Consider the following 14,973-nt stretch of genomic DNA (forward strand, 5'->3'; position numbering starts at 1 on the left):
ACGGAGAGGAAGAAAATTGGACTGAGAATTGCAGAGAGGCCATATAGCCAAGTTGGACGTTTCTATATCAATTTGTAAATTGTGAATTATCTTCTGAGTTCCATTTCCAGGTGGTCATGTTTATGTTAACAACCATTTTTTGTTTTGTATTGAGGAAAACTTTCAGACACTATCCTGCTTTGAGGAGGTATGGGCACATTTGAGAGTACTGGCCACGAGCCATCCACCTCTGTGTGAAAAACTCAACCATGGGGAGCAATGATTTTCTTCCTACAGACTTGCATAGCTGGAGCTTAGCATTTCGTAGAAGACTTTCTAAAGACATTTGTAAGAGGCACTGTGGCTAACCAGATATAACATAGGATGGAAAGCAGACATTTTTCACCTTTCCATTAACTTGGGCCTTTTTACAGAAAGGAGCATAGGTCATTGTAAATCATGCAGGAGAGGTGTAATCATGTACAAGAAAAAATGCCTGAGATGGGGGCTGTGCTCAATAGATTATTTCTGAGTTTTATTCAGTGACTAACATTAAATACATTATCAGTGATGAAGGCAAAGGACAGAACCCAGTACTGCCCTATTCCAGGCAAGTGTGAGATCTCAAAGGCCTTTAAAAGAGCTTCTGTGAAATTGTTGTACATTAATACACTTTCTGAGAAGCAATCATTTCTTTATCTTCATAGTCTCTCGCACAGAAGAACACAGCCCTGGAGATTCACACACAAATCTGATGATTGGCTTTTGTTCATAAAGTTAATCCCATCAGATCCTCAAAAGGACAAAAAGGAAATTAAATATGTGAGCAACCAATTCTAAAAGCAATTGTTATTGTATCATAAATTTGTTTAAACGTTTCACATCATTACATCTCAAAAAATTAACTCATCTAGTAATAAACGGTAAAAGCATGGGTAGTTACAGTGCATTTTATCGCCATAGGCACTGATTTCTGGCAGAGTCGTAGGCATTTTGTATTCTTTGTGGTTCTTGAGGCTCAAAAAATGTATTTTGAATGGGAGAATTTTTCTATACAATGCACTTTTCCTCTGAAAATTGTCACTGAAGACATCAATACTTCAGTAAGTTCAAACAATATTGCCTATTTGTAATGTAGCTATAGACTATATCTACAACAATATGCAAAAAAGCTCCCATAATCCAAGGCATAAGCTTTGCCTTTTGCGACATTTTTTTTTATAAAAATCAAAACAACAAAGTAGACAAGATTATTTTCACTTTTAAGCATCTTCAGTATAAATGGCAGCATCTCAGCGATTCATCCATAGCTCCTTGCATAGTCAGTGGTGAGAAATAAATACTGTTTTTAAAAGAAGTATTATTTTTATGTCATCTGATTTAGATACCTACTTTAGGATAACAAGAATCTTGCCCTAAAAACACACTAACCATGACATATAGCAAGTGTGATCTTTTTTTTTTAGTTTATTTTAGCATTTTATTTATGTTCTTCTCAAAGGATGTTAGATTTCCGTTACCCATAGAAAAGGGTCAGGATTCAATCAGCTGCAGGCTCAGTTGTTTCTTGGGATACAGAGATCCCTGTGATACCATGGTAAACCAGATACAAACCATTTCCAGCCTCTCCCTAGGGCTTCTGTCCCAATTGGCAACCCTGAAATACACACCTTTCAAAGTAATACTCACATTTCAGAGGCTATGACAGTGCGGAAATGGAGTAGAAGAATGGGCAGGGCAAACACAGCTTTGCGTAGCTGAAACGTTGAGCACCGGCCTAGAATTTGCAGTCTAACAGCCTCCTGTCGAAAGTCATGGAGTAAATGACTGCTGGGTGGGAGCAGGTAATACTGCTTGGGCAGTACAGCCTGCAGGTCTGTGGGTTGCTATCAAATATGTGCTAATCTCGGTCTGAGAAGTCCTGGACATATTGCAATACTACATGTGGAATACAGAGTCAGTCTGCATGTGAATTATATGTGTGACATGTACAGAATATGTTGGTCTGATCGCAGCTGTGTACATCTGTGTGTAGCTCATGTTCACTAATAACTGTAAAGCCCAAGTAAGCTGAGCTTACTAAAGTGCTGCGGGGAGCAAGCACTCATATTCCAGCAATGAGATCTCAATCGTCATACCAGCTTCTTTTAACTGAGGTTTTTTTAGAAAGATTTTTCTTTTAGTTATTTATTTCTTAAGTAGTTATGGTCAAATTACAATTTTACTCTGGATTTTGAAAAATGTGTATTAAAATAGGCTGCCTGATGAGAAATTTTATTAAAACCATGTCATTTGTTTTATCGTGTTTTTCTGATATTTTTCTATTCTTTGTATTGCTTCCACTGAAACTTTGTAATGTACTGTGACTTTCCGTAATTGTAGAATATTACCAATTTTAGGTTTTGCTAAACTAACCCTCACAAAGATAGATATTCTGTGTGAACTGGTGTTGAGCTGTGTCTCAGTATGAGGAAATCTGCTTGAAAATGAAGCAACTGGTTACATTACTTTACTTACAAGCTGCTGGTTTTCTGTATATAGTGTACTGGTAAAACAAAACAGAATAAAAACCCAACCAAACCAAACCAAAGCAATTTCAACCCAGGGGACCAGAGTACTCTGCAAAAATATTTATGTACAGAGGACTAGTAGGTTTTTGCTCACATAAGTTTGTAGAAGGTCACTATCTAACTGTTATACTTCTGAGCCAGTTATTTTTCTGAGCCAGCCAGAGTATCAGTATATTGTTTCTTCTGAACGTTGCTCTTGTGATAGAAATCTAAGGGGAAAAATCTGAAGCCAGCTCATATGTGACCTACAAGCCAGATCTGAAGCAGTGACCTGATGATCTGTAAATACACTGGAAGTTATACCTGTTGATATCACTAGCAGTATATAAAGAGTCATGCCACAAATAAGAATTTTAGTCTTTCAGATTACTTCCACAAAGTTCAAATGGTTTGAGATGTTTCTTTTCAAAAGTAAATTAATTTTTGTTTGTTTATTTTTCAGCCAACTCAGACTGTGATGCCTGGTCAGGTAATGCGAGTTACAACTGGTGCTCCGATTCCATGTGGTGCTGATGCTGTGGTGCAAGTGGAAGATACAGAGCTCATCAGGGAATCAGATGATGTGAGTTAAAACTAATTTTTCTTTTGTGTGCTGCAGAAAGTGGCTCATGATACAATCCTGTAAATATGAAAGATAGTCCTACAGAAATCTTTTCTGTTTTCTCAGAAGTTTGAGGATTTTCACATCACTTCCTAGTGGCAAGTCTACTCCCTTTTTCAGTTTATGATAACAGTACCACAGACCTACCTGTCCTGACATTGATTTTTCATCACAGTTGTTGAATGCTGTCACCAAAGTATTTGGGAGCGTGTTTGAGTGAAAGTCAAATGCCTCCTGGAGATCCATAACTACAGTCCAATTTGATTGCCTAGTGTATTCACATTTTAAAATACAGAGTAGTGGCAATCAGACATTTTATTTCCTTTTTTTCTATTGAGTTCACATTTAGCAGTAGAGCAGTCATCTTCATATTTCAGGATCATCCTGAAACTCAGCAAGATGAGGACTTTAAAGTTCTCCTAAACTCACCAAGTAACAGGGGGAAAAGTTTTCTTAAAATACTTAGTGATCCCAGAATAATACGTTGAAATATTACAGTGCAGCATTACCACTGATGTAAGTAAAGCTAAATATGATTTTCTGTGGGAAAGTGAACTGTTCTAAGTGCTGCAAAATCCATGGGTTGACTTGGATTATTTTGAACTACGCTATGAAGATGGTTCTGTATTATCAGAGTTGGTCTCGTTTCAGCAAAGGTGAACTTGGTGGATTTTGGAGAATATGTCTTGTGCACATGCCTTACAATAAATGTGTATGTTTAGAATAAGGGGGTTTATTATTTAAGAGGGGAAGTAAGTGCTCTCTGAAATTTTTTAAATTTTAAAGTTTCTTCAGTAGACCTCTGTGTTCCTTTAAAATGAGAAAAATACTGAATTTAAGACCTCTGAAACCCAGGAAATGGATAAGGTGCATATTCGCCCAGGACACAGTGTTAACTCTGTTTAATTTGAACAGATTTTCAAGCATACCTGTAAATCATATTGGTGCTCTACTTTACAGATGCTGCAAAATACCACAGAAAAATATGAGTACTGTAGTACTAATTCTGTATGCACAGTTGTCTTAACAAAGTAAAATGTGTTTTTTCATAAAGCACAGGAGCTGTCTGTAGACAATTGTATCCCAAACAGTCCATCTTAGACTTCTTAAATATTGTTCTCTCTTCCTTTGTGTTCAGAGAATTCCTTCTGAATCATTACCTTCACTTACCCAGCTGTGATTTCAGGACACCATTGTCCTGTTCGCCATCATCTCACTGATTTTAAGACAAGAAGATACATCTCTTACTGACACAACTTCCAAGTTCAGTTTTGGAATGAAGTGTGTGCATGGTTCTCTGCTCGAATTAGCCTTTGCTCTTACGCTGCTGTTCTGACAAGCTGTTCCACTTCGCCATAGCTCTATGCTAGCATTGCAATTGCAGCTGCGGTGTAAGCAGATGAATTCTAGTGTTCGAAGCTGATGAAGACAGCAAAACTGAAACATACTCTCATGATCCTTTCTCATGCCTTATTACTGTAAATGCATAGATTTTTACATCTGATGAAGTCAGCAAGATGTCTAGGCTGGCCTTCTTCCTAACAGGGAATTTACTGAGTCAGTCCTGCTTTGAGGTAACAGATGTGTAGGTGTAGATTATAACTTCCTGTAAAATATACCATTGCCTTCACTACTTTTTAATTGTTCCATTACCCTTACTGAGCAAGTTTTCTGTGGCCATTGCCTACCTCATCATGACAAGACTATCACATTGCAGAACAACATACAAGATTACCTGTTATTTTCTACTTCTTCTTTGGATGCCTGTCTTCCTGGATTCCACTTTTTCTGTGCATGTTCTCCTCTGCATGCAAGAATGGAGTCTTTGGCTGTGTGCTTAAACTCTGAATTTTTTAACAAACGCTCAGCGAACTTCAGCTTCCTTTTCCTGCCTGTAAGTGTGAGGTAGAACTCTTCAGTTTCTACTTGTCCTTGAATATGCCACTCTGCTAATCCTGTACATAAGTAATTCGTATAGTTTAATTAATATAATATTTTACTTTACTTTTGTATGCCTGGGTGGCTACATATTTCAAGAATATTTTTCTTTTTAGTGTTAAGAACTCCCTCAGGGCTGGGATTTAACTGAAATGAAATCTGTAACATCTGAAAAATGTTCTTCTGAAAAGACAGAGAGTACTTTTAAAAGGAGCTTCCTGACCTCTAGTTGTGGTAGCAGTATTTAAATGTCATATCAAGCATTCCCTAAATGACTGTAGAAATCACAGGCCTGAAAGGAATTACATCTGTCCAGAAGGAAGAAAAATTCTCATCAGCTTGCCAAATGCACAGTCATTGAGAAACTGCTCCTGCAAAAACATGTCTACACCCTTTTCATTTTGAGTTTTTATGTCACCTTGCAGGAAAAAAGAGGCCAATGTGATCAACCAGAACAAGAGTTAAATCCTACATCAAGACCGAGCATCAGTATATCAGTATGGATGCTGGCTGTTAACAACCATCAGACTAAACCACTCAGACATAGTTCAAAATATATTAATACACAGCAAGAAGAATGCTACCTGATACACACCAGATGTTTTCAGCATGATGCCATACCTCCCTGCAAGCCCTACTTCTAGCCACCTTGAATTTTCTTATATTCCTAAAATGTTCTGCAATATCCATCAGTTCCATAAATAACTATCTCTGCACATCACCATGTTGTCCACAGTCACACTTTTCACAGTGCTTTTCAAACCTGAGTTTACTAAATTCCTCAAAAGCCTTTTTTTTTCTTGTTTCCTCTAATCCAGGAGTCCTAAATAGGACCTTTTCTGTTACCCAGATGTATTATTGGCACTCCTCTTGATTCCCTAGACACTTCCTAGCTATCTTTAAATGTTATCAAAGATACGGAAAATTCAAATTTTCCTGAGTGGCCAACCGTCCCCAGAGTGTCATAAAAATAAAATAATTCTTAGACAAACTGTTGCCCCAGATTTTCATCACAAGCCTGAGGTGTCTTTTACAGCTTCAGATGGGGATAAGGAAGATAAAAGAACATCCTGGGCACCAGCACAGCCATTTTGGACGCTAGCTACCAAAAATAGTCTCTTCTGTTACACAAAAGAATCAGGTATAAAAGAAACAGAATTAGCATTAACAGTATATTTTGAAAATACTGTGATAAAGTAAGAAATAATTTTTTTCAGGATTGATGTTTTTGTTCTTCATTTCCTGGTTTTCAGGGGTTTAAATTTATCCATTTTCACAGTAGGTAAACAGAATCACAATCTGTAGCAACATGTTCATTAACTTTAACTTTGGAGGCTTTAGTTTAAAGAACTTAGCTTGAACTCAGAAGATGCAGCCCATATCACCTTTAAGGAAAGAGACAAATCCCAGTGTCCTATACAACATTATTGTTCCTGTAAAAATTCCAAATGACAATGGCATCCATGTTTGTCTTGTAATATTAGTGTCTGATATATAACTTTGAGGTACTTAGTGTGAAGTACTACATGATGATATAAAAATAAAATCTGTTCCTGTCTAACTAAGTGTAGATTTAGTGCTACTGACAGGATAGCACTATCTCAAAGCTGAGTGTATGTATCATCAACCCACTTGCAGGGCTTATAAATTAAATATTAACATTATATGTTATGTGCCATTTATTGGCATTGAATGAATCACCAAACCATTTAAATTCTGAAGAAGTAAACACAAATACTAAAGTAGGCATCAGACTTTTCAGCCCACTGTCTCTTGTTCACAGTAAATAAACATGATGAATAAGCCTCTTTCTGATTTGTGCAAAACTGTCAAGTAGGAGTTTCCACTACAGGAATCTACATGAAAATCCTGAAACAGTTAGAGCATATATCTTCTTCCCACCTTTCTGCGGGTGTAATGGCATATTTTCTGTCAGACTAATGCTCTTTTTGAAATGCCACCTTTGAAATTGTTCGCGCAGGCTAAGAGAAGTAGAAAGAATCCATTTGGTATACCAGATCGACAAACAAGCATAGGAGCTAACATAGGAAAGATACACAAACATAGGAATCATAAAAAAATGAAGGTAAAACTATGTATTCAGTGCTGGTCCTTCCCTGGTGAGCTCATCAAAGACAGAATTTCTTATAAAGCTGTTCAATTTTAGCTCACATTATATTACAATCTTGACACACAGATCAGGAGAGCAGTGATGATGTTTAAACCATAAGGTCTCAGTATAATGAGTTCTGTAAGCTATGTAGACTTCTGAGAAATTAAAACTGATTAATCTTTTTTTAATAGCCCAGCTGACCATATTTGATGTCCTTGTTTTCGTAGGGCACTGAAGAACTAGAGGTTCGAATCCTGGTGCAGGCTCGACCAGGCCAAGATATCAGGTCTGTAAACAGCCTACTTTATAAACAGTAAAATATCTCTAAGGAATAGAAGGGCTGGTGATTTTTATAGTCATTGTTTGTCCATAATTAGTACTGATGTTTAGACAGTCTGACTAATGAACATCCCTGGATGCTCCTTACCTGGAGCAGGACCAATCAAGGAAAGATACTTTCAATCTCATTCTGGTTTTCTTCCGGTCTTTTCTGTGCTATGATTTTCAGACCTATAGGACATGACATTAAAAGAGGTGAATGTGTGCTGGCTAAAGGAACCCACATGGGTCCATCTGAGATTGGTCTCTTAGCAACTGTTGGAGTAACTGAAGTAGAAGTTAACAAGTTTCCAGTGGTTGCAGTCATGTCAACAGGGAATGAGGTAAGAAAAGTGTGTTTAGAATCAAGGTCTAAGTTACTGTGTCTTCTTTGGGACAGGTAGAGTGTTTTGGATAGTGACTTCCACCCTATTACCAAGTAGAGTCACCTTTTGAGCTGCAACTCATATCACAGAATCACAGAATCGATTAGGTTGGAAGAGACCTCTGGGATCATCGAGTCCAACCTTTGCCCTAACACCACCATGTCAGCTAGACCATGGCACTAAGTGCCACGTCCAGTCTTTTCTTAAACACCTCCAGGGATGGTGACTCCACCACCTCCTTGGGCAGCCCATTCCAATGCCTAACGACCCTTTCTGTGAAGAAATGCCTCCTAATGTCTAACTTGAACCTCCCCTGGTGCAGCTTAAGACTATGTCCCCTTTTTTTATGACCCCAGTTTTGCTACAACCTCCTTTCAGGTAGTTGTAGAGAGTGATCAGGTCTCCCCTCAGCCTCCTCTTCTCCAGGCTAAACAACCCCAGCTCCCTCAGCCGCTCCTCATCAGACTTGCCCTCCAGACCCTTCACCAGCTTCATTGCCCATGTTCATGCTGACATGAGGTATTTTTGTGAGTGATCAACCTGTGATCAGCTGCTTCTGTTTTCTCCCGCGAGGGTTCTCTCACAAGTCTCACACACTGTCTTTGCCAAAATTTTGATAATGTATCCAACCATGTGCCAGCTGCTTTCCTCCTGCCAGCAAGGGAGCCCCTGTGGGTTAGTCAGAGTTGTAATTCATACTGCCAGTTGTGACTGGAAGAGTAATTTCTTTTGAGCAGCGCTACTCTGTAGCTGTAGAGCAAATGGCAGATAACCTGTCTTTGAAAACTGAATAGTACTACCCAATGCCTTGCTGTAGTATTGTGCCTTAGTATTTTTTTATTAGTAGCACATGTTGAAATCCAGACAAGCTCCTGCAGTAGAACTCCAGACCAGCTTCCTAATTGCTTTGTCTTAACTACAGGAAAAAAAGTAGGTTCAAGATAAACTTCATTTACTAATTTTACATGTATTGTGAGTTGACCCTGGCCAGCAAGTAAGCACCCACAGAGCTGCTCCCTCATTCCCTCTAGCAGTGGGACAGAGAGAGAAGAGGAAGAGCAAAAGCAAAAGAACTTGTGGGTTGAGATAAAGTCAGTTTGAAGTTTAAAGACAGCAGGAAGTTTGACCTATAATTTTGACTGTCCTTCAAGACAAACTTGTTGAAGTCCAGACACAAACATAAACCAAATAGCTGTATTCTCATACAGCTTGAATATGTTGAATTTTGAAAGATTTTGAAAACTTTTAATATATTGACTTCTGTCATCTGGTGGTGTCCTTACAACTTCCACAACCTCAGTGAAGGTTACTCTGTGACTACTGGGTACCTGAGGCCAGCCTTGCTGGGGCAGAATCTTGCTGGATTTCATAATATAGACAAGGTCTGTCATGCAGGAAACATACTGCTAACCAAAGAAAAAAATCTAAAGAGCTACAAGGATTACAGGTGATGATTTTCTGAGTAGTGTCTTCTCTATGACTGAATGTTCTTGCATGTCATTAAAAGGTCCTTTACTGGTGATGTGGGCACTCTCTGTTGTATCATGTGTTAAAAAAGATCCCGCACAGAGGTTTCTTAATCATCCTGTGGAAATCTTCATAGAAATAGAGCTGCTAGCCAAAGCATCAAAATTTAGCCATGCTCCATTTTTGGTTATTCTTACCTTACTAAGTAACACTATTGCTCTAATTTTGATAGATAAATTATTATTATTGTTATTATTATTTATTAATTAATACTGTGTTGTCCTTCTGTGTGCTACAAAATAATTCCTAATATATGTAAAATAGATGTTTACATATGTATGGTTTGTAGTTTAACTTTCAAAATATGTAACACATGTAAGGCAATTGCCATGATACTATCTTGAGAGAAAGCTTTTCATCCAAAACAGTAACTGATATAAGCGCCAAGCTTTAAGCTTCTGTCTGTTATTCCAATACAGACTGTTGTATTTAAAAAAACATCTTTATTCGTAAGTAGAAAATGAACTTCAAAATTTCTTTTAATACCTTTAAACCTGGTTAGCAACATCAATGTGGTTCCTTTAAAACCATTTAAATAGAAGCAATAACTTGAAAACTTAAAAGTTTGTGTTTTGATTTCTAATGTTTGCAATTAGAAGCCAGGTACTTCTAAGGAGAAAGAAGGTTTTGCAGACATAAACCAATAGAAACAAACTAAGCAACATGGAGGATCAGACTAAACAAGCACATGACATATCTTATTAGTATAAATTCACTAAATCACTTTACACATATATTTTATGGTAGGTGTCTAAGAATATCCTGTCCAATCTGAAGAAGAAAATTCTCATTTGTGTAAAGGCACAATATTGCAAGGTGACTGAGAGTGTTTCTGGTTTTATAGCTACTGAATCCTGAAGATGACCTCTTGCCAGGAAAGATTCGGGACAGTAACCGTTCAACTCTCCTAGCTACAATCCAAGAACATGGCTATCCAACAATCAACTTGGGAATTGTGGGAGATAAGTAAGTACCACATGTTAGTAAAGATGTCACTTCATATTCTTGTGGTGCAGTATATGGCATCCATGGAAAAAAGAAATACCAGAGAAAATGTCACTCATTGCAAGGGTCACAGTGTTGTGACAGGGCACATCTTGGAGAAGGTATTTTACCCTTTCCATTAGAGAAATAAATAAGTCTATTCTAATATTAAGAGGAATCATTTGGTAAAATTTTATTGAGTGGTGTTTATCTTTTTTTGGTGATTATCTTGTTTGTTGAAACATCTGTTACTGCTGCAAAGTGAATTTATTGCTGCAGTGTCATCACAATCACCATATTTAATACACATAAGAGGAGACAATTCTAGAGCAACTATACTTTTTTCTGATCTAATAAAGGGAGAAGGAAAGTTTCTCTCAGAGTTTATTTTCCATGCCAAAAGTAATTCATAGTATAAAGTTTTGTCAGATTCTGAGTAACTGTCTTTTGGGGAAGGCCCCACTGCTGGATGTTGCTCAACATTTCCAGAAATAAGTCAAAGAATTCAAAATAATTATTTTTTTTTTTCCTTTACTGGTCTCTCTACTTTGATGGCCACAGAGTAGTACCCTGTGATCAGTCTTTCCATTCATCTGACAGTGATTGCTCCTTGTTTCCCAGTGGTAGTGAAGTCACATCTCCTGTTGAGAGCTCTAGGATAAGTGATTGAAGTGTTCGGTCTTTTGTCCTTTGCAAGACTGCAATGCCTGTCATCCATAGCTTGAGTTTCTCAGCATAACATATTTCCTCAGTTTATTGTGCCCCAAAGGCTTTGAACAGGCTTTCTTGTTTCTCATTTTGGGTATCAAACCAACCGACAGACTTGGCTCGATAGGGGTTGTTCAGGTTCACCTCCACCTGTTTGAGAAAAAGGGTATTCTGTGTGGGTAAGTAAAAGTGAGGCGAGGTTAGAAAGGAAAAAAAGAAATAGTGAATTTCAGCACCCACATTTCACATTAATTGATGACAAAATTCCCAAGCAGGGTGACAAAGTTACTGCTAGGGAACAGCTCATTTCAAAACCAGCCTTCCCTAGCACAGGATTCAATACAAAACCTCACTAGCTTGACAGAAAGAATATGAATGGGCCAGCCACTGCCTGGTTTTACAGTATGTGAACCAGCCTGAATGGTGGCTCCGGGAAATGCAGTTATATTTGAAATATTCGTACAGGGAATGTGACACATGGCAACCACAGCGGTTGTTGTGACCTTAGGGAAAGCAAACCCTTCTGGATACTCTTACTGCATCCAGGTATTCTTTTTGCTTCTCTGGCCTGGCAAAACTCCATTGCTGTTCCAAATAGCAATAAATATCAAAAACCTCCTGCCCATGAATGCTTCCAGTTTCAGGTGGAGATTTCATGCAAACAGAATCTAAACTCATGAGATTGTTCTTTCCAGAAATTATATCTAAATGTTCTGGATCTCTAGAGTGTTTTGTATATTATAAGGACCTTTCTAGACTTCAAAACACATGTAGCAAAGTTCTCAAATAAAACTATTATGTCCAGAGATCAGGTTCTAGATTTACATATCTGAGAAAAAAGAAAACAGCCACAAAAAGGCTGTTAATCATAGTCAGCTCCTGAGAGTCATCCCTACATAAAAGAAGACTTGGCAGGGTTTTTCTCCAGCAAAATATTGGAGGTGGAACTTTTTGCCACCTGCATGACCGAAAGTTACTCCTACTGTCGTCAACATTACTGCAACATCAACTTACATAGTGTCATTAACAGTGGGTTAATTCAATGGAACAGATGCTTTCCCCGAACATCTTTCTGGTAGCCCCAAAATAAGAATGTAAATCTTGTTTTTTCTTTATGGCCTTGTCCTAACCAAATCGGTATAGTCTCAAAGTTGCTGTAAAGTCAACACCATCGAATGGAGAGTTTAACTTAAGGTCATTGTGCAAAACTATATCTCTGTACTCCATTGCCTTCAGGAATTTTTTCTATAACCTCCTAGGCATGGAGTGTCTGTGAAGATAATTAATCTTGAAAGCTCTCAGTAGTAAATAGCACACAATTTTAGTGAGATTTAAGGCCCAAGAGAATTTTTTTACTTTTCCACATTTTACTTTTCTGTATTTTTCACAAGTGTGTTTTGTGACCCTTTCTACCTGTTGGATGCTAGCTGAAAACCAGACAGCAAACTTATATATCAGTCAAAGGCAGACAAGTGTCTGCAGCTTTGCTTTCAGTTATGAGAGAGGTTGATACTTTTGAATCCTCCCTATTAAAATGTTCTCTGTGTCTTGAGATAGTATTACCTTGGCAAAGGTAATAGGAGTTCTTTTTAAACTTTCAGTTCCATGCTTGGAGAGTCATTCTGCAGAGGTAGTTTAGCTCATAGAATAGAAATAATGGGCCTCCAATTGTGGAGTGATTTTGTAGTTTGCAGTAAGTTTTGAAAGAATAATTTGGTACTGTTCACTTAGCCAAGAATCCTCGCCACCTGATACCAGGAGTCTGCCTTACCAAGTCTGCTGCTGTTCCTCTCACACTCACGTGCTCAATCCATATATTTACAACAAAATGCATCTCCAGTTCTGTTCCAGTCAAAGGGAAAATCTGAATATGTAAATTAGTTTGATAATAAGTAGAGTGTTATTTCATTATGTAATAAAGCTACTAAGAGAATGTTGTCCATATGGATATTTCAGTATATATCTTTTGGACTAACATGACTGATTTGATGCAGTACCATGGCACTTGAACAAATGCAAGAGTCTTACCAGAGAGATCTTACAAAGGGTACAATTTTGACATTTTAGTTAGCATGTTTATAGAAGCGATGAACAAGCCTTCAGTGTCTGTTACATGGTTTACTGGAGTTAAACCATAGATTATGTAAGTTTGTGTGTGCACATGTATATGTGCAGTTTATTTTGTATGTATAATATGTATCTAGATGGTGAAAATTAGAAAGATTTTTATATGCCTGTAATACCTACAGATGTACTAAAAATACTGGCAAACAATACTTTACTGGCAAACAATACTTTTCAGAAGGGGAAATTAAAAACTTGTAGTTTTTTTCTTTTAAAGTATCACTGCAATGTATTTCTTCCTTCCCATATTTCACGTTTTGGGGGTTGGGTTTTTTTTTTTCCTATTTCCTCTTATTTATGTGTTTTACATTGAGTAAATTTTACTGCATTTTATTGGAAGTGTCACTTGCTGTATACCATAAGCATTGACTAGAGTTTGAGAGGGCAGATGATAGGGAGCACAGTTGAGTATTACTATTGCTGTAATGGGTCAAGATTTTTAACAAGCATGGAAATTCTGTCAGTCATATATACAGAGCTAATATTCAAGCATGAAAATTGTTTTAGAGTAGTGTTTGCAAAGACAAACTTAGAGGTAAATATTCCTGCATTTCAGCATATGAAGGTGTTTAGGTAAGAAAATAGTTTGTCCAGCTGCTTCAAAGCCCAAGACTGTGATACACGTAAACACATTCCAACAGAGAATGTGAAAGGATGAAGAAGCATGTGGAATGTCTGTGGGTGACTGCAGAGTAGTTAGGAGCACTTTAAAAATGCCTTCATGTATTAATCATATGTGAAGTTATGTTTTGAACTGGCCACTCAAGTCTCACTTAGCCTGTATTTGTATTTTCAGTTGAAACCAATATTTTATTTCTTTTTGGACCATTTTAACAATTTCTAAGGTTGTCATTGTTTGTTTCCATTCTCGTAAATTGTATATAGGACTCAGTATTCAGAATGAAAAACAGCGAGTCCAAAACACATAGATAAAATCTACAGTTAAAATCCTAGAAGCAAGTAATAGGAGAAAAGAACAAACCTGGAAAATGCAATATAGCTGAAGTTATGGCTGGCTAGAAGCCAAGATTTTCTCTGTGTTCTTAGCACATAAAACCCAAGCTGTTTGAAAAGCAGATATCTCTGGGTAGAAATGAAAGATACTCCATTTCCAGAACTACTCCAAACCCAAGAACCAATCTCTCTCTCCTTAGGAGAAAAATTTAGGAAATTCACAGTCTCCTCAGTTGCTTTAAAAATTATCAGAATAGTTATAAAATCAGCAGCATATGAGAGCTTTTCTACATTAGAAGTGATTAATTTCTCATTTATATACCTCTCTTTTATGACATATTGTTTGACATAGAGCTCCTAAGTGACAGGTAAACCCATTAAAAATCACCCTTGCTATTGTGACAGCATTTCTGTATGGTAGCCCTAAAATAAAGGCTTTGAAAGAGTTGCTTCATATTTTGAAAGGGGTACTAAGATCTCATGCAAGGATTTAGTCTGCTTGAATTTTATGTTTGCCATCCAAAAAGAGGTTTAAATCTTTTGTACTTGTGTGGGTTGCATGTAATTACCAGTATTATAATTCAGATGGAACATCTGGAGTAGAGGGAGAAGAGCAGGGAAACCACTCCAACTCTAAGATTTCGTATGCAATATCAACTTGACATATATCATCATATGAGTTAGAATATGAGTTATAGGCAGGATTCAGCCACAGAATCCTGGCCTCTCCCTGCACCAGTTTAATGTCCAACTTGGGTACAATCAAATATA

General features: G+C 37.4%; 1 protein-coding gene across 1 annotated transcript in view; it reads left to right on the forward strand.

The window, feature by feature from the left end:
• GPHN (gephyrin) overlaps positions 1 to 14,973 on the forward strand; it is a gene marked incomplete at its 5' end in the record, with an annotated part of 146,055 nt that overhangs the window by 106,633 nt on the left and 24,449 nt on the right. Inside the window, 4 exons of the mRNA XM_009704689.1 lie at positions 2,992 to 3,111; positions 7,429 to 7,487; positions 7,710 to 7,863; positions 10,277 to 10,398. Of these exons, the coding sequence (XP_009702991.1) occupies positions 2,992 to 3,111; positions 7,429 to 7,487; positions 7,710 to 7,863; positions 10,277 to 10,398 (455 nt within the window). The remainder of the gene's footprint in view (positions 1 to 2,991; positions 3,112 to 7,428; positions 7,488 to 7,709; positions 7,864 to 10,276; positions 10,399 to 14,973) is intronic.

This window comes from Cariama cristata, unplaced genomic scaffold, assembly GCF_000690535.1.
Source record: "Cariama cristata isolate BGI_N322 unplaced genomic scaffold, ASM69053v1 scaffold2177, whole genome shotgun sequence".
Lineage (NCBI taxonomy): Eukaryota > Metazoa > Chordata > Aves > Cariamiformes > Cariamidae > Cariama > Cariama cristata.